This window comes from Alternaria incomplexa (genome assembly GCF_024043165.1).
Source record: "Alternaria incomplexa strain BMP 0042 chromosome Unknown scaffold_8, whole genome shotgun sequence".
NCBI lineage: Eukaryota > Fungi > Ascomycota > Dothideomycetes > Pleosporales > Pleosporaceae > Alternaria > Alternaria incomplexa.
This window is the reverse complement of record NW_026249857.1, coordinates 1,415,825-1,433,210: the sequence shown is the minus strand read 5'-3', so window position 1 is coordinate 1,433,210 and position 17,386 is coordinate 1,415,825. Positions and strand designations below refer to the sequence as shown.

The window sequence follows — 17,386 nt, the reverse complement described above, 5'->3', positions numbered from 1 at the left end:
GAATCGCGTACTTCACCTTAATCCATCTAAGCCTATACGGACATTCGAAGCTCCATTCAAACACACGTCAATTTTCAAAAAGAACAGTATATATTATCCAATTTGATATCCAACTAATTCCAAATTCCAAATCGCGCAACCTTCCCTTTCCTCCGCCCAGTATCCCCCTCCTGTTCATTCCCCAAACATACATAAGAAAAGCTATATAACGAGGAGAAAACTGTTGTGTTGTATACAATTTGAGCTATAACTTCGAAAAAACGGTCTTGCGGGGGTATATATTCCAATAGCCAACCTAAGTCGCTGTGCTGTACTGTAAAAGACAGAAGAAAAGGCAACGCGAGCAGTAGAAGCAAGCATTAAGGTAGATAACAGACGCAGAACCCATGATAAGGCAGCGGCAGAAAACGCTCGTGTAGAGCAAGCGGTAAAGCAACGCAAAAGGGAAAAACTCTTTAACAAAGGAAAAGGTTGTTAGTTTTGCAGTTTCGTCGTTCTTGTTTGTTTTGTCATGGTCGCAGAATCTACCGTTGTTGTAGTTCCCGGCCAAAGTTCAACGCTAGTGGCGTGAGTTCGCCATCAACAGTGCTTTCATCGTCGTAGAAGCCGCTCTCGCTGAAAGGCTCGATTTCGGCGTCTTGGTCGTAGGCTTGCTTGCGCATCAGAGGTGGTGTGCGGGGCTGCTTGCCCAGGGCGGGGAAACCGGCTTCGATTGATGCGCGCGAGCTGTTCGAGTTTGTGCGCAGGGGCTGAGGGCGCTGCGACGAGGATGAGAGTTCTGATCCGCGGCGCGCGTTGGAGGTTGGTGGTGTCATGAGGCCTGAAAGGAAGGACTGTGCCGAGTGAGGCTGCGCACGGGATGGCGTCTGGGTCCGCGTGGTGGTTGAGGTGCCTGCGAGAGCGGAGGTAGCCTCGCCACGGCCCTTGCGCCAGTTACCGATGGCGGCAGCAAGCTGGACTGCTTTGGGGGAAGCAAAGTTGGAGAGCGAGCTCAGAGTTGGGAGAGACTTTTGTCCGCCCGAGATGAGTCGCTCCTTCTCACTTTGCTCCATCTGCAAGTTGGTGCGGATGCGGATTGCGGCATCACGAACGGTCTCGCGATCGAAGGTTGGCTGAGCAAGGGAGTTGATGAGGTCGTTCAGGTCATCAACACGTACACCAAGTAGCTCACGGAGCCAGTTGATCTCAGTGTCGCGTTCCTTCAACTTGGCTGGGGCCTCAGTGTCAACATCTTCAAGCTGGCGCTCGAGAGCTTCGATACGTCCTTCACGCTCCTGTAGCTGCTCCTGGAGAACACCAATAGATTCGCGCAGCGCTTGGGGCGAGATCTTCTCTGCGCCGCTAGGAGCAAACGAAGAGGTAGACGTAGGAGACTTGGATGCTGCTGCAACAGCGGCGTTGGCGGCTTCCTTTGCGACCTGAAGTTTCTCTTCCAGCAACGCGATCTTGTCCTTGAAGTGGTCGAGCTTGGAGTCGGCGAGCGCAAGTTTGTCGTTGTGGAAAGCATCAGCACGATCCTTGTCTTCACGCGCGAATTCCAGAGCGCGAGCATGTTCATGCTGCATGTGCTCAAGTTGGCGTTCGAAAGTGCGCTGCTGCTCCTGCAGGCTGTGTCTGTTGTTCTCGATCGCTTCCTGTACGGCTTGTTTCTTGAGGTCGGAAGCGGCCTCCAGATCCAGTTCGTGCTTCTCCTTGGCTGTATCAGCATCCAGGCGAACCTGGTCCAGCTCAGCGCGGACACGAGCGACCTCGCTCTCAAGCTCGTGGCGAACGATGTTGACTTGGTTGTTAGCTGCGTCAACATCGGCCTCCATAAGCACGCGGGTGCGGCGGATCTCAACGTGCGCAGCATCCCTAGCCTCGCGCATGTCACGCTCGTAGCGCTGGGCGTTCTTCTGGTGCTCCAAAGATTCTCTCCTCAGCTCTTCAATTGTCTCCTCAAGTCTGGCGTTGTGCTTCTGGGTTTGCTCGAGATGAATCCTGAGTCTCATACCCTCACGTTCCTGGGTCTCCAAGCGCTCGAGCTCCCTCTCCAGACGCTCTCGTGTGCGACCTTCAGCTTCAATGCGTGCGCTGAGGACCTCGTACTTGGTTGCGGAGGCCTCCTCGTTCTTTTGCCATTGAGCACGCTCAGATGCGATCTGCTGTGAAGCGGCAACCATATCTTGCTGTAGCTTCTCGAGCTTGGTGCGCATCGACTCGCGTACTCGGGTTGCCTCCTCGGCCTGGAAGCGCGCCTCTCCGATAGCCTTGCGCAGCTGCTCTCCTTCCTCGTGAGCGTGCTGCAGGTCACCACGCCACTTGTTAGCGGACATACGGTGTTCCTCGAGCGTAAAGTTGAGTGCCTCGTTCTCCGCGGTGACTGAATCGAGCCTCTTCTTCAGGTCCTCCTCCGAGCTTTCCAGGGCGATGTTTGTAAGCTTGAGCTGCTCGTTCTCAATATCGAGAGTGGCGAGTCTATCGCGCATGTCGGCTGAATCCGCCTGGTATGAGTTGAGGCTGCGGCGGAGGTCATCTCGCTCCTCTGTCAATGTGCCAATCTTGTGTTCGTCATCACGGGAAGTCTGCTGCAGAAGCGTGAGCTCTTCCTCGGTGACCTTGAGCAGGCGCGCAGAGTCCGCTTCACGAGCCTCGAGGGCTTGGCGGGCCTCAGCTTCCTCGTTGAATCGAAGAGTGGCTTCCTTGAGCATTTCCTCAAGGTCCGCGATACGAACATCCCTCTCCTGGACGGCCTTGGAGTTCTCACGCTCGGCAACCTCTTCACCATGGCGCTTCAGAGCTTCCTCAACAAGTTCACGAACCTCCTCAGCCTGAAGATGGTGGCTAGTGGTCTGCGCAATAGAAGCCTTGAGGCTACCGATGACCTGGTAGATTTCGGACATATCGACCTGTGGCTGGGGAATATCGACGGGAGCCTCAAGAGTGGCAGCAGGCTTCTGGTTCGCCAAGGCCTCGGCAACGATAGAACGGATCATATCGGGCTGTACATTTTCGGCAGTTGGCGCACTAGGAGCTGAAGGCTGGTGGGATGCGAGTGCTTCAGCGATAATGGAGCGAATGGTCTCCGCTTGCAATTGCTCCACAGCTGGCGTTTGTTGTGACGCAAGAGCCTCGGTAACGATTGCCTTCAAGTCGTCAGGCCAGATCTGCTCAGGCACTGGGGGTGGCATTGGCTGAGGAGCGTGCGTCTCGAACGCTTCCAACACGATGGACCGGATGTCGTCAGGCTTGACCGATTCCACGGGCTTAGGAAGATGGGTTGCGAGCATGTCAGCAAGGATAGAACGAACGTCGTCAGGCTTGAGAGCCTCAGTCCAGGATGCAATGGTGGTAGAAGCAATCGCATCCTGGACAATGTCGCGGATCTGAGCAGCAGGAACAGGTTCGACAGGTTGTACAGGTGGCTGGTGTTGCGCAAGCGCATCGGTGACGATCTCCCGGATCTTCTCTGGAATCATTGGCTCGGGAACGGGCACCGGAATAGATGTGATCTGTGATTGGTGCATCTCAAGCGCGTCCTGGACGATGGATCGGATCTTCTCCAACTTCCTGTCCTTTCCACGAGATCGATTACGGTAGTCAACGTCGGTCTCTGCTTCGTCATCTTCGTCGTCGGCATCGCTGTCCAGGCGTGCGCTAGTCGACATGCTACGGCGGCCGCGTCCCGGACGTTGCGACATCATTGCAAGTGCCTCTTGAATGCCTTGCAGGTTTTGCTCTAGCGGGCCAAGGCGGTCCTGCAGGAGACGGCCCATGAGGTCATCAACATGCTTGTCGAAAAAGCCGCTGCGTGTCTGGACCTTAGACTCGTCTTCAGTAAGAAGACCTTCGTCCCAATCGCTCATGGGTCCGGCGTCAGCATTGTTCATGTGGCGTACAGGCGAGTCGTATGGGAGCGCAGCCCGCTCATCGTCAAACGGATCCTGCACTGATGTTGCAGATCCCTGCATCGGGCGTCCCGGGAAGAATCCCCGACGGGGGCTGGGGCTGGGGGCGTCACTGCGCATCTTGAAGTTGGGTTGCAGGTCATTGCGCTCAAACACGTTTGGCGTTCTCTGGGGGGAAGATTGGTCCCAAGAGGCTTCGTCGCGCTCGACGCCAAAGTCCGAGCCCTCACCATCCATATGCTTCATGACAGCATCAATGTCGTTAAAGGAAGCATCACCAAGTTGGTCGAAATCAGCACTTTCGCTTTCAGGGTAGCCTTTGTGCCTGCCAGATTCCATAGCAGTCTTGAACGAGCCGTCGTCGCTAGGCCTGTACGTAGTTGCTGGGCTTCTGCTTGCGTATCTCGGTGGAGACACTTGAGACTTCTCGGGATCTTCAACCTGAGACGGCTTCGTAACGTGGAAGCCGAAGTCGTAGCCAGCACTGTTGAACTGCGGTCGGAACTCGAAGGGCTTGGCGTTGGCAGAAAGCGTGCTCTTGTGAGAGTGCTTGTTGCCCAGTGGCTCGGGCTCCTCGGTAGTCGGCGTAGGTACATCGCTCGCGTGAGGTGTATCGTCGTCTGCACCTAGATCGCTCTCTGGTGCAGGCGAGATAGGCTCCATGATGACCTCTTCCGTTGGCTGCGACAGAGGCTCGGGGCTCTTCGACTTGGCCTTGACCTGCTCACGTACGGGCGACAGGTTCTCCTTGTCTTCTGCGACGGCCTCCCTTTCGACTTGAGGCTCTTGCTTGCTAGCGTTGGGCTGTCTGACTTCTGCCAAAGGCTGCGATGCAAGCACGGGCTGGAGTGCAAACTTGGGGACATCGTCACCATCAGCGCGGTCACGGCGAGCTCGCTTTTCGCGGCCGTCGGCTTGCTTGGGTCGGCCAGACTCATCCTCGTGGTCCTCACGGCCTTCAGTCTCGGGAGTCTGCGAGCGCGTGTTGTCCGGACGGATGATAGGCACGGCCTTCGAGCGTGTGGCGGGCTTGATGATGTCGCTTTGAGATAGGTTGACATCTCCGAAGATCTTCGAGGAAAAGCTTGTTGGAGCAGGAGCCGGCTTGTTAGGGTTGAAGGTAGACACGCCAGGGTTGAACGCGGGCGCATCTGGCTTGAAGGCTGGCGGGCTGGAGAAGTTGAAGCCACCGGACGGGAATGGAGAGCTGTCTGCCGCAGGCTTGAACACAGGAGCTTCAGCCACAGGCTTGAAGGCTGGAGCATCAGGCTTGAACACGGGTGCATCCGGCTTAAAGGCAGGAGCCGACACGTTGAAGTTGGCCAATGCATCAATGCTGGGCTTGTTGTTGGCTGGGACAGCAGCAGGAGCAGCAGCTGTAGGTGGCTTAACTGCGGGTGCAAAGCTAAAGCCCGAGGAGAAGGATCCTGGCTGGAAAGACGCTGCAGGGTTGAACTTGAACTCCTTAGCCTCAACATTGAGCTTCGAGATGGAGGAACGCGAAGCGTGCTTGCTGTGCATCGCCGATGCAGGCTTGCTGAATGCGAACTTGTTGTCCTTCCATGAGTTGCTGACCTGGGATGGTGCTTGGGAGTGCTGCGCAGAGCTCTGTGTAGGGTTGCGAACCTCTCCATCCTCCAAGCTGGGGTTTGTGTTCTCTGAGATGTTGGTCTTCGCACCGTCGCTGTCGGAGCGAGGGTTTTGCTGCGCCGGGAACGAGAAGGAGACAGGCTTCTGAGACTTGGTGAGCGAATGCGACTTGCTGTGCGGTTGAGGTTGGTGCAAGATCGTTCGCGAGTCCTCCCACGTAGGGTTAGCCACAGCATTGGAAGGCTTGTAGGATACGTTAGTCTCTGGCTCCGTACTGAAATCACCTCCTTCCGCAAACTGCTTGTCGATGGCTTCTTCCAAGTGATACTCTTCGTTCGCCGCCTCGCGTTCAAGGTTCTCACTAAGGTTATGGCGATGACTGCGAGGACGCGGTACAGCAATCTCCGGTGCAGGTTGAGTGGCATGCTTCATAGCCGGAACCTCATCCTCCTCGTCTTCATCTTCGGGTACTTCGGCCAGAGTGGAGGACGGGCGCAAGCCAAGGACTTGTTGCTGTTGCTGCTGAAGAAGCTGGTTCTGTAGCTGCTGCTGTTGCAGTTGCATCTGCAGCTGGAAGTCATCCCTCTGCGTCGGCGTAATGGGAAACTGCTGGCCGGGTCTCATGCCGAATGGAGAATGTGGCGAGATCATTCCGGAAAGATCAGGCCTGCTCAGAGCAAGAGCAGGAGAGCCACTGCGTCCATCTTGAGAGTTGAAGTATCCAGCAGGCGACCAAGTACCCGAAGGTGAGTAACCGTGCTGAGCAAAGTTTGCAGGCGACCCAAAAGTTGAATGGCGATGCATGTGCATGCTGGGACGCTGGTTTCCAAAAGCAGCCGGAGACGCGATCGATTGTCGAGACATGTGCCCAGGCGAGGGTCCGAATGGAAAGCCGGCGATGCTGCCTTGCCTGGCCATGCGAAGACTGCCAGCTGAGGAGGTCGGGATCGGGGGAGTGAACCCTTGCCCTGGATGTTGCTGTGATGACGCTGTTCGCGACATGGGAAGAGGGATATCTTCCTCGCCACCGATGCTGACACCAAGTGCAGCTAGTTTAGCTTCAAGCAGAGAGTTCTCGTAGTCCTTCCACTCTGATTCCTTCGAGACGCGGACCTTGTACTGCTTGTTGGAGTTGGCGCGTTCTGCCTTGACATCCTCCTCAGCGGGCCAGATGGCACGGTTATGTGTCTCTAAGCCTCCAGTACTGAAGCCACGAGTGTCGTAGCCCTGCTGCTCGAGCTGTCGGAGCTTGTTGTTAACAGCCTCTGCAGTCATCGGCTTCGGAGGGAACCCTGGGTTGCCCCTGGGAATGTCTCGCGGTATCGAGATGATGCAGCCCTTGCCCTTGACAATGACCTTCTTTCGCATCCGAGGTTGCGCAGGTGCTGCACCTGGAGGAGCCAAGAACGACTTGCTTGGGGTGTCGGGAAGTGGCTTGTTCGACAACTCCTGGTTTACTTTGGAGGCGTCCTTGTTCGACTGCTTGCTGGGAGTTTCATCTGCCGGCTTAGCTGTTTTTGAAGGAGTCGGTACCGGCGTCTTCTCAGCCTGCGCACTGTGTCCGTTCGTGCTGGGACCTGATGTGGAGTTTTGCCTGGCCGTCACCAGCTCAGGATCCGCGTACTTTGAGGCCATCATCTTGCCGAGTGCTTCCTTCTGGTCCTTACTAAAGTGGCGCCAAAAGTCCTGCTGGTTCAGAGTCTTGTTGTTGTTCCTCTGCTTGTGTCCTCTTTTCGGCGGAGGCGCAAGTGGTATATCCGGTTCTCCACCTGATCCCTCTGTATCGCTGTTGTTACTCCGCCAGTCGTTTGTCTCGCGGTTCCAACGCTCTTCCAAGAATCGCTCAACCCACTCTTGCGAAGTCGGGTTCGTGTCGGACGCGCGGGGAGTAGTACCGGACGCTCGCGGTCCTTTGGTGGGAGTCACTAGATTTGGCAGTCGAGAGCGGATTAGATGTTCGAGCGTGAACTGGTTCGGCGAGGCGTTCCGTTCTAGACGCGGGATAAGATGCTCGAGGTTGAACTGGTTCGGCGACTCTTCCTGCAGATCTAGCCGGGATGGAAGCAGATGTCCGAGGCCGAATGTGAGTCCGGAATTTTCCTCTTCAAAGTCGTCGCTGCCGAAATTTGTCGAGACCTGACGCGACGGATTAAAAACGGGCGGCGGGTGTCTGTACGGACTGCCCCAGCTGGCCGTGTAGTAAGAAGTGTCGGTTCGGTCGTGTCTCGCAGCGTTGGACGGGGTGCGCGGGTTGTTGCCCAGTATGGAGAAGGACGGGAGCGTAGGGAGCTCTGGGCTCGAGTTGGCTAGGGTGCGAGCCGGCGAGGGGGCCGTCCAGGTGGGAGAGACTGCTTCACGCGCCTCGGGCGGAGTCGAAGCTTCACCAAAGTGCCCGGGAGCAAATGGAGGCGATGAGGGCGGCGGCTGCGAGGACGAGGTGGACCGTCGAGCGTGCATCCAAGGGTTTCCCGCTACAGCACAACTCGACGAGCTGCAACTCTTGTTTTTCCGTCTCGGATGCTGCGCGCGTCAAACAGGCGACAAATGTTCCGACGACGCTGCAGTCAGTGCTCGGGCAAAGAAACGCGCGTAGAGAGTTTCGCGCCGGGTCTGCAGTAGGATTACAAGGTAATATATCAAGGAAAGGCTGGGCTTGGTGGCTAAAAGAGCGACATAGGGTGGGATAGATGCACGATTCTGGAGACGACAGGACGAGCGAACATCCCGAGGCAGCAGCAACAGCGGATGAAGCAGGAAGAGAGGCAGTCGGAGGCGTGCCAGTGTCGTCGACAAAATGTGGACACGGACAGGAGAGCAGGCGAGGCTAATGTCAGCCATGCACGCTGCTAGCGCCCTCTGCCAGTTGGCGTCAGGGGCCTTTCCGCCGAGGCCACATGAAAGAGCTGCAGCAACGACATGCATCAAATACCCGACCCTCCAACAACTCGTTCGCTGGAGATCAATGTCGCCTTTACTATTACGTCTCACATCTGAGATAATCTGCAGTCTTCTTACGCCTCCGCCTGGTGCTACGACGCGTCTCCGTCACTGCTAATAACACGACATTTCGACATGACATGGGTGCCTCATTGCCGGGACTAACCCTCGCAGCCAATCGTATAACGGCACGTCATGTCTGGATGCGTCATTGGCAGCTGGTAACGACTGGACGACAGATCCTGATACCCCGCCGAAGAAGCTGCCGGACATTCCAACTCCAACCATGGATATCTCCCGGCTACCACACGCGTCCTATAAAACCATAGCATGTTCAAAATGTGTCCTTTGATGCGACGAGCATGGTGCAGCGACATTGAGAAAGGGGACCTGACTAGTGGTTAGACAACGGGAGCTAATGCTGCCCTGCAAGGATAGCGATGTCTTGACAGGCCTGTCGAGCACCCTTCTAGAAAACCCAATGTGTACCCATGTTCAGCTAGATGAAGGGGAAAAAGCAAATCCTCCCATTTAAAGTGATTATATACAAATCAATGCACGGCTGGAACATAAAGAGCTGGAATCTTTTGTCGCGTATCGAATATTACGGGCTGCACTGGCACTGCCCGCCATCGCCAGTAGTTCCGCCCACGAAAACGACTTGTACGGAAGTGAACCTGAGTCTATTAGCGAAACCGTCTACATCCAACAACGGAAAACTCACGCTGCGGTGGCTGCAAATATCTCGACCGGACGTGCCGTCGTGAAGATAGCCAAGACAGATGCGAACACTCCCGAGAAGGCTGCGACAGCCGCGATTCTGTATGGAAGATTGTTGATCAAATACAGTGCGACGATGGCGGTCGACGGGATGATTGCAGAAAGTACCACGTTCAGTACTCGAGCGAATCGGTGGAGAACTTCTAGCTTGACGCGGCCTATTCCCGTCTCTTCTGATCCCGCCATCGGCTCCTGGTTCGAGACGGTGAGCGCAGTGGAGATGTGAGTGGAATTGGTACTTACTAGAACCGATGTCCGTAGGGGAGTAGGAAAATGAGGTACCAGGCTCATCTCTAGCCATCGCGTGAACCTATCGTTGGAAGGCCTACTGGAGATGGAGATTAGATCTGGGTGCTCCATCTCGTCGTATGCTCGATATTCGCAGCCTTCGAGAAAGCTTTTGCCGCCTTTTCGGTGCTGCAACCAGACTCTCAGCCACTTCTGATCGTTCTTGTTCGCGCGATCTAGTTTTGCCATATCGGCTTGTTGGAGCAGACAGTCATCTTCGGAGGTGTTAGTACTTCGTCTGACAACGCGTAGCGTACCTAGGTAATAGTGTCATACTGTAGTCCTTTAGCTTGCTTCTAATCTCAAGTACCTTGTCCCATTGAGGTCTATTAGGAGGCTTCTTCATCTCCCACACACTTCTGGCAAAGTTCTTTGTAGTGGGATCGGTTCCATGCTCATCAACATACGTGATAACATCGAGCTCTTGCTGCAAGCAGAGAAGCTCAGCCTGCATGTAAAGCAGGCTGCGAGTGTTGAGTTCGGCAAATTGCTTGAAGATTCCCAGCCCCTGGTCCAGATTCTGTCCCATAAATTTCGCGAGTCCGGGGTAGCCATTCTGAATTCGCTCCAGTAACGTCGTGGTCATCGCAAACGGTCAGATGAAGCAGGTAGAAGTCCTCCAGAGGGACTGAATTGATTAACCCCGCCTTCCTGAACTGTGATGACAGAATCCAGCCTTGTGGCCTGCAGTCAGCCGCGCTGTCAGCCAGCTTAGCACACTAGTGGTGGTCTTCTCCAGCCTGATGCCGTGTCAGGCTGACTCCTACTCCAGCTGCTTTGTGCCGTTGATATTTCTGCCCGCATACTCTCCTGGGGCTGTGAGATATCTGAACAATACTAGTTGCACCTATAGTTTTCTTCTCCCGATGCGCACCTAAGTAGCACTAAGCAAGCCAGATAGAACGACTGACGGGTGGTTTTTGCTGAACATCTTGGGTACACTCACCTCAGGGACCATCACACATCATCTCTTAACTTCTTTATACAACTAAACTCAATGGCAACCCCTGCAGTTGAATGGGAAGACTGTCCTCCACATGGAAATCCCGGCTTGGCTCGCCCATGGACCGGGGGTAAGTCTCCGCGATCTGTGAGTAGTTTATCTGACATAATCAGGGAATCGAGTGAGGTATAATGAGCAGCGCGAGCGCGACAGGAAGAAAACCCAGCAGGCCGAGCTTATGCAGATAGCAGAGATAATGGGTCGGCGGCAGCAAGTAAATCCAGCACTGCAAGGGAACCAAGCACCTCAGGCGCAGCAATCATCGCAGATATCTCACTCGCTGCAAGTATACTTTCCAATGCAATCGAGCCATCAACTACTTCAATCAACCCATCAGCAGCAATTCTATCAACAACCACAACTGAATCACCAGCAGCAATCCCCCCAACCCCAACAGGGTCCAAATTGGCAATGGGACCAAGCGGGTTACCACTACAAACAACGCTATGACAACGACGGTATGCGTTCTCAGCCTCAACGGAACTTGTCGGTAGCTAATGTAACGAAACTAGCTCAGCAGTGGCACACAGTGTGGTGGGACTACAACGAGAACCGCGCATACCGCACCTTGAAAGACGAGCATGGTTAGTAGCCCTCCTGTTCGATCAGAAGCCTAGACAGTATGATGACTTGGATCAATAGGTCGTAATTACAGTGCATGGGTCTAGCCCATCAGCCGCTGGAGTTCGCATTTTCCATAAGCTAGAAATCCAGCATTTAGCAAACCAGAATCCCAACTCTATACCTCACGCCTTCCCACCCATCCCATAACTATCATACGGGAAATCCTCCAAACTCTTATGCAACCTCCCCCACCCATCATCAATCTCCCCTGGCATACCGACCTTCCTCTTCCCCTGCATCACCTCCACCTCACTCTTCTGCAACTGCTTCTCCTCATCCTCCTTGTGTTCCCCCGTCAACCCCGCCAGCACCTCCTTCTCCCTCCCCTTATACTCAACCAGCAACTCCGGATGCGGACACCACACAACCTGCATACCCGCTCTCCTGCCCGACTCAACGCCCGGCACGCTGTCTTCAAAGACGAGACATTCTTCTGGTTGGATGGGTGGTTGACCCTCTGCTTCGAGGGTCTTGTTGAGCGTGGAGAGGGCGAGGAGGTAGATGTCCGGCGCGGGTTTACCGCGGCCAGAAGGTATTCTTGGGTCGTCGCCTAGGACTTGATGTTCCTTCTTGAAGTGGTCGAATAGGTCGCCTAGGTGCTTGCTCTTGATCTCAAAGTTGTTCTTGTTACTGCTTGTTGCGAGCGCCATGTGTACGCCCCTGGACTTCAGCCCTGCAAGTAGGTCCATAACACCTGGTAGTGGCTTCGTGGTCGAAAAGATATCTTTCTGGAGTTCTTTTTGCTCGACCAGGAATTGCTCATGTGAGATGGGGAGTTGTGCCCAGTTGTGGAAGATTTTGCCTGCTTGAGGTCCAGGACGTCCTTGCAGTTGTGCTTTTACGGACCAGGGGAGGGGTGGGCGGCCGTAGCGTTCGAGGATTGTGTTGGTTACTATGCTGTAGAGGTCTTCGGAGTCGATGAGGAGGCCTGGTGAGGTTATTAGTGGTGGTGAGGGGACAAGTGATGGGTGGCTTACCGTCCATGTCGAAGAGCGCTGCTCGGATGCGGGGTGGTGGGGTTGTACTGAGGGCGGTTAGTAGGGATGAGTTCAATCTCGAGGATGTTGCTTACGTAGAGCTCATCTTTGATGTATCTAGAGAGGTCCTAGTCGACGGATTGGCTGTTTCAAGGTGTTATGCAGGTTCAATTGAGGCTTGTCGAAAGTTGGGGTTAGGTGAATGTTTACCCCACGTGGCCGAGGCACGCTAGTCGGACCCCCGACCACAGACGTCACTTCGAAAACAGATCGACCTTTTCTCCAAACACACCCGCATACCCTATACACAATTTACGCGTCAGTCCCACTTTAGAATTAAGCTAGAATGGCATCGCAGGAAGAAACAGCGACGAAAGCAGAAGCATCTGCAATCGAAACCTCAACACCTGAGATCTTCCCCCCAGACGAGGAGAAAAAGCTACTCGACGAATCCAACACGGAGAAAGCTTCAGCGAACAAAACCTTTACATCCGGAGAATACAACGGCGCGATACAAGGCTACGAAAAAGCCCTAGCAGTTTGTCCCTCATACCTCGAATACGACATCGCCGTCCTCCGCTCCAACATCGCAGCCTGCCACCTCAAGCTCTCAGAATGGAAGCAAGCCGTCGAATCTGCGACCCAAGCACTTGAAGCACTAGACCGGATAGACCCACCAGCGCAAAAAGAGCCAGAAAACGATGGCGCGAACGCAACAACCGGCGGCGGCGCAATCGCCGAAATCGACGACACAACCGAACTCTACCTCGACGCTCTCACGCGGACAAATCACACCATAAACGACGTCCACAAACTCCGCACAAAAGCCCTGCTCCGCCGCGCAAAAGCCCGACATGAAGTCGGTGGCTGGGCCTCGCTCCAAGGCTCCCTAGAAGACTACCAAGCCCTTTCCAAACCGCCCCACCAGCTCTCGAGCCTCGATCAAAAGGCCGTTCAAGCCGCATTGCGGAAGTTACCGGCGGAGTTGGATGAAGCGAAGAATACGGAGATGGCGGATATGATGGGCAAGTTGAAGCAGTTGGGCAATGGGATTCTCAAGCCGTTTGGATTGAGTACGGAGAATTTTCAGTTTACGAAGGATGAGAAGAGTGGGGGGTATAGTATGAATTTTAATCAGGGGGGGAAGTAGATCATGTTGGAATTGAGTAGGTTGAGTGCGTTGAAGAGATGGGTCTCAGACTCGTAGAACAGACCGGATGATGGACTAGATCCATGCAGTGTAGTTACGACCTGGATCATCATGTCAATACACTAACAGCCATGTTATTGTGACAAGGGGAGCAAACCCACCATGAACATCTGTCAAAACACGATATGCTCGCCCCTGGTTATAGCTCCACCACTGTATATACCATTCATGGGCTAACACCCCTATCGTTAGCTGTAAACCCATATTTATCAAGATCGGAAAGACACATACCAGAATCATCATAAACCTGCCGGTAAAAATGCCCCGCCATATCTGCTCGCCATTTCAGCGGTCCCTGGAGTTTGACACGAACGCGGTGGCGCTGGTATACTTCCGGCGGGGGCTGGTCGTCTTCTTGGTGTTGTTGACCAAACAGTCCTGCGATTTGTGTTAGTTGGCTTTGCTTGGGGGTGTCTGTTCCGGGTGTGGTTACGCTGGCAGGTGTAGCTGTCTTGTGGAGCTGGCATGTGATTAGACCTTGGGATAGTTTTTTGGACGATTCTCGCTGCTTACGCATGGGGAATGGCGTTGTTGGAAGGGGGTCGGGGATAGGGACAAGGATATCGAGATCTCTAGGGGATGGATTTTCTAGTATCTCGGCACGGCTGAAGGGACTCAGAAGGGTGAGTATGTATGCTAATTTGAACATCATCTTGCTTGATGTACCGACGTAAAGACGCGGTTGTTGGAAGTGTTACTCTTGGCTGGATGCTGTCAAAACAAGAACTTGATATCAATTGTGTGTGAGTTTGAAGCTGGCGACTACAGGAGCTCACCTGGGCATTATATCCGTCATGCTTTACGGTCTGAGGGCTGCTTGAATGTGGCGCGGTCATGTTGAATATTTCAGGCTACAGTACCGATGGAACATATTTAACAAGTCTGACTGTGAGGGCGTATGGCTGTCAAAGGGCTTCACCGGTCTGTCAAGCTGATGATTTGCGAAGCTGACGTGTGGTGCAGCAATGCCGGGAGAGATATACAGGCTTTTGCTGACAGACTTAGGTTCACCTCCGTACAGTTCGGTTTCGTAGGCGGGCCGGTGCGTGTACTATACACATGAGAAAGATTATAAATGCGATGGAATTTTGCATCGGATGACCATGTATCTTGCAACCTAGATCCAGTCATGAAACATGATTCGTATTCTTTTGTCATATACTCCATGATGTGATCATTAACCCGCACTGCGCACCAGCACGCTAGGATAGGACTCGGAAATACGCAAGCGACCTATAGATGCAACCTCTCTTCTCCATCTTTCAGTCAAAGGTATCAGACTCCAACCCCTCTTGCCTCAAAGAGATTGAGGCAGAAACGCCGGTCACCAGTCATGCGCGCCATGCCCACCCAATCAATCTCGTGCAGTCATACGCTTGTCGCAAGAAGATGGAGCAACTACGCCACCTCCTCAATCTTGGGCTTGTCGCCTGATGCGGCCGCCTCGGGGGTCTTGTCCTGGCTGGCCTTGTTCTCGTCGTCGTTCTCGAGTTCGGGCATGTCGTCGTCATCGTCGTCGCTGTCGTCTCCGCCCATGCCGCCCATACCGGGCATGCCTCCCATTCCGCCGGCACCGCCCATACCCTGCATCATGCTGGCCATGTCCATGCCCTCCATTCCGGGCATACCACCGCCGCCAGCGCCGAGCTTGCTGAAGTCGATGCCGCCGAAGCCACCGTCGCCACCGCCACCGCCGGCCATTGGGTTCATCTGGTTCATAGACTCGTCCTCGGGTGCCTCGTCTTGCTCGTCCTCGTCGACCCACTGTAATGAGTTAGCGTACTGCTCTTGAATGTTCCGATATCGCTCAGCCTACCTTGTCGAAGTTGGTCTTCAGGAAGTGCATCTTCTTGGTGTCCTTGAGCAGGCGGGGCCAGAACTCCTCCTTCATCTCCTTCTTGCGCAGTACCATTGTGACATCGCGACCGCTGTGGCTTATCTTGGACTCCTTGGGGTCGATCTCGGCGAAGAACTCGAGGTCGATGGCGTATGTGCACTTCTTGGATGTTGAGGTACCCTTGAAGCTGAGTGACTGCTCCTTGAGGTCTAGCTTGAGATCTGACTCGGGTACATCGGCGGCGACGATGGTGAGGTACACGTAGTTCTTCTCCGGGTCATCGGCGGATGAGCGTTGTGCCCAAGTGACTGTCGCGCGTTAGCATCTGTCAAGTATAGTGGTTGCAGGCTCTGAAGATGGTATATATCGGTCGCGAAAGGCGGTGCAAGGCGCACGTGGAAATGAGGGCTGGGAGCGGACGAGCAGCCATGTGGTGCGCTCCGATAACATCTCAGAGCTTGCATAGCGGGCAAGGCTGCAGCTTACCTTCGGGAGTGACAGTGGACATGTTGAGGGTGGTAGTTGTCTGTTGATGTTTCCAATCGAGTTCGGAGGGTCGTACAGGACGTGGGAGTGGTTTTACGGGGAGTGTGGTGTGTAGTTGTGGTGTAGTGTTTGTGTTGACGAAGCAGATTGAAGGTGGAAGAAATGCAGTATGTGGAGGGACTAGCGTGGAAAGCAATAGAAGCTATGGAAACTTGGAGTTGAGGGCCCCGGTTTTGGTCGATCAATTACGGAAAGCAACTCACAGGAATATGCAGCGGCAGATTCGATAGGTGTCTTAGATGCGCCTTGCTGTCTCTCCCAGTGCTGCGTCGAGGCAATGCTGGCTGGATGCTTGGGGCTAGTGGGTTGTTGCGACTGCCCCGCGAAAGAGCTCAACGTCACAATGGGCCCGAGCTCGATCCTGGAGCGGTTGCAAGGCACCCGAACAACGCCTCGGACCCTTACACGTGCACATGGGTCTTGCATTCTGCATTCCACCACAAATCACTGACCAACACGCTTCCACCGCAACCACATTAGCGAAGTTGACGAGACGCGCTGTCTGAACACCTTCACCGACACCCGCGTTATCCGCATCCACTTGCGCATACATCACCTCGATAAGGCATCAGGCAGTTCAATCGCAGAGCACACCACATTGAGCGCCCACCATGGAGACCATCAGAGGTCTCCTGTGGAAGCCCACACCCGAGGAACAAGTACTTACCCTTCCCCATCCCCTCCACTCCCCACCCACCTCTAACCCTCCCCCAGAAGCGCAAATGCAACGCCCTCGTCCGCCAAAACGTCCGCAAACTCGACCGCGACATCCAACAGCTCAAAGCGACCGAACAAAAAACCAAAACCCTCATCCAGCAATCCTCCAAACGCGCCGCCCGCAACCCATCCATGGCCAAGCAAGCCAACCAAGACGTCCGCATCTTCGCCCGCGAGCTAATCCGCGTCCGCAAGCAAAACAACCGCCTCATGACGTCCAAAGCGCAGCTCAACAGCGTGCAGATGCAAGTCAACGAAGCGTTTTCGGTACGGAAAATAGAAGGGAGTATCAAGGCGAGCACGGGCATCATGAAGGACGTGAATAGCCTCGTCAGGTTACCCGAGCTGACGGGCACGATGCGCGAACTTAGCTCTGAGCTTATGAAGGCGGGGATTATTGAGGAGATGCTGGACGATACGCTGGGCGAGAATGAGATGCTGGAGGGTGAGGCGGATGAGGCTGAGGAGGAGGTGGATAAGGTGTTGAGTGAGGTGCTCAAGGATCGGTTGCCGCCGAGTAAGGCCAAGGAGGAGGAGTTGCCGGCTGCGCCGCAGGCGGAAGAGGAGGAGGAAGAGGATCAGGCGGAGATGTTGGCGCAGATGCGGGGACGGCTGGAGGCGCTCAAGAGCTGAGTGGGATGGGGTTGTATATACGGACATCTTTTGGGTTTTTAGACTAGACAGAGCGTGCGTGATGCGCTGATTTGGTGTTGAGGCGTAGTATAGGAGCAGTTGCATACCCCTAAATCTGAAGTGCAGACACGATGGTACAGTCCATCTGTCGTAGCAGACATGATCACCACATTTCTGTCAGGATTTACGTGGTAGCAACGTCTCTTCGTTCAAAGCGCGCGAACGCGACTCACGACGCCATGTCAAACTACATGTCTCATAACGTGTTTGGTATCAATTCGTAATCAGTCGTCCTCCCACACACATGCATCCACCCACAACAAAGCTTTCCTCCAATCCATCATGACAACACAATTC

At 54.5% G+C, this 17,386-nt stretch overlaps 6 protein-coding genes across 6 annotated transcripts; 2 read left to right on the top strand and 4 right to left on the bottom strand.

Moving 5' to 3' along the window:
• Positions 1–524: 524 nt before the first annotated feature.
• Positions 525–7,934, bottom strand: J4E90_006272 (uncharacterized protein; the record flags this gene model as incomplete). Its single annotated transcript, XM_051435819.1, has 1 exon — positions 525–7,934. The coding sequence occupies one exon, from the start codon at positions 7,932–7,934 to the stop codon at positions 525–527; it is 7,410 nt and encodes a 2,469-aa protein (XP_051290677.1).
• A 1,200-nt stretch (positions 7,935–9,134) lies between these two features.
• Positions 9,135–10,068, bottom strand: J4E90_006271 (uncharacterized protein; the record flags this gene model as incomplete). The annotated part of the gene is made up of 2 exons (XM_051435818.1): positions 9,135–9,697; positions 9,759–10,068. The coding sequence occupies 2 exons, from the start codon at positions 10,066–10,068 to the stop codon at positions 9,135–9,137; spliced, it is 873 nt and encodes a 290-aa protein (XP_051290676.1).
• A 1,163-nt stretch (positions 10,069–11,231) lies between these two features.
• Positions 11,232–12,093, bottom strand: J4E90_006270 (uncharacterized protein; the record flags this gene model as incomplete). Its single annotated transcript, XM_051435817.1, has 2 exons — positions 11,232–12,037; positions 12,087–12,093. 2 exons carry the CDS (start codon positions 12,091–12,093, stop codon positions 11,232–11,234), a joined length of 813 nt encoding a protein of 270 aa, XP_051290675.1.
• Positions 12,094–12,432: 339 nt separating this feature from the next.
• On the top strand, positions 12,433–13,236 carry J4E90_006269 (uncharacterized protein; the record flags this gene model as incomplete). The annotated part of the gene is made up of 1 exon (XM_051435816.1): positions 12,433–13,236. One exon carries the CDS (start codon positions 12,433–12,435, stop codon positions 13,234–13,236), a length of 804 nt encoding a protein of 267 aa, XP_051290674.1.
• Positions 13,237–14,694: 1,458 nt separating this feature from the next.
• J4E90_006268 (uncharacterized protein) lies at positions 14,695–15,641 on the bottom strand (the record flags this gene model as incomplete). The annotated part of the gene is made up of 3 exons (XM_051435815.1): positions 14,695–15,060; positions 15,113–15,441; positions 15,620–15,641. 3 exons carry the CDS (start codon positions 15,639–15,641, stop codon positions 14,695–14,697), a joined length of 717 nt encoding a protein of 238 aa, XP_051290673.1.
• Positions 15,642–16,290: 649 nt separating this feature from the next.
• On the top strand, positions 16,291–17,029 carry J4E90_006267 (uncharacterized protein; the record flags this gene model as incomplete). The annotated part of the gene is made up of 2 exons (XM_051435814.1): positions 16,291–16,338; positions 16,394–17,029. 2 exons carry the CDS (start codon positions 16,291–16,293, stop codon positions 17,027–17,029), a joined length of 684 nt encoding a protein of 227 aa, XP_051290672.1.
• Between the last annotated feature and the right edge of the window lie 357 nt (positions 17,030–17,386).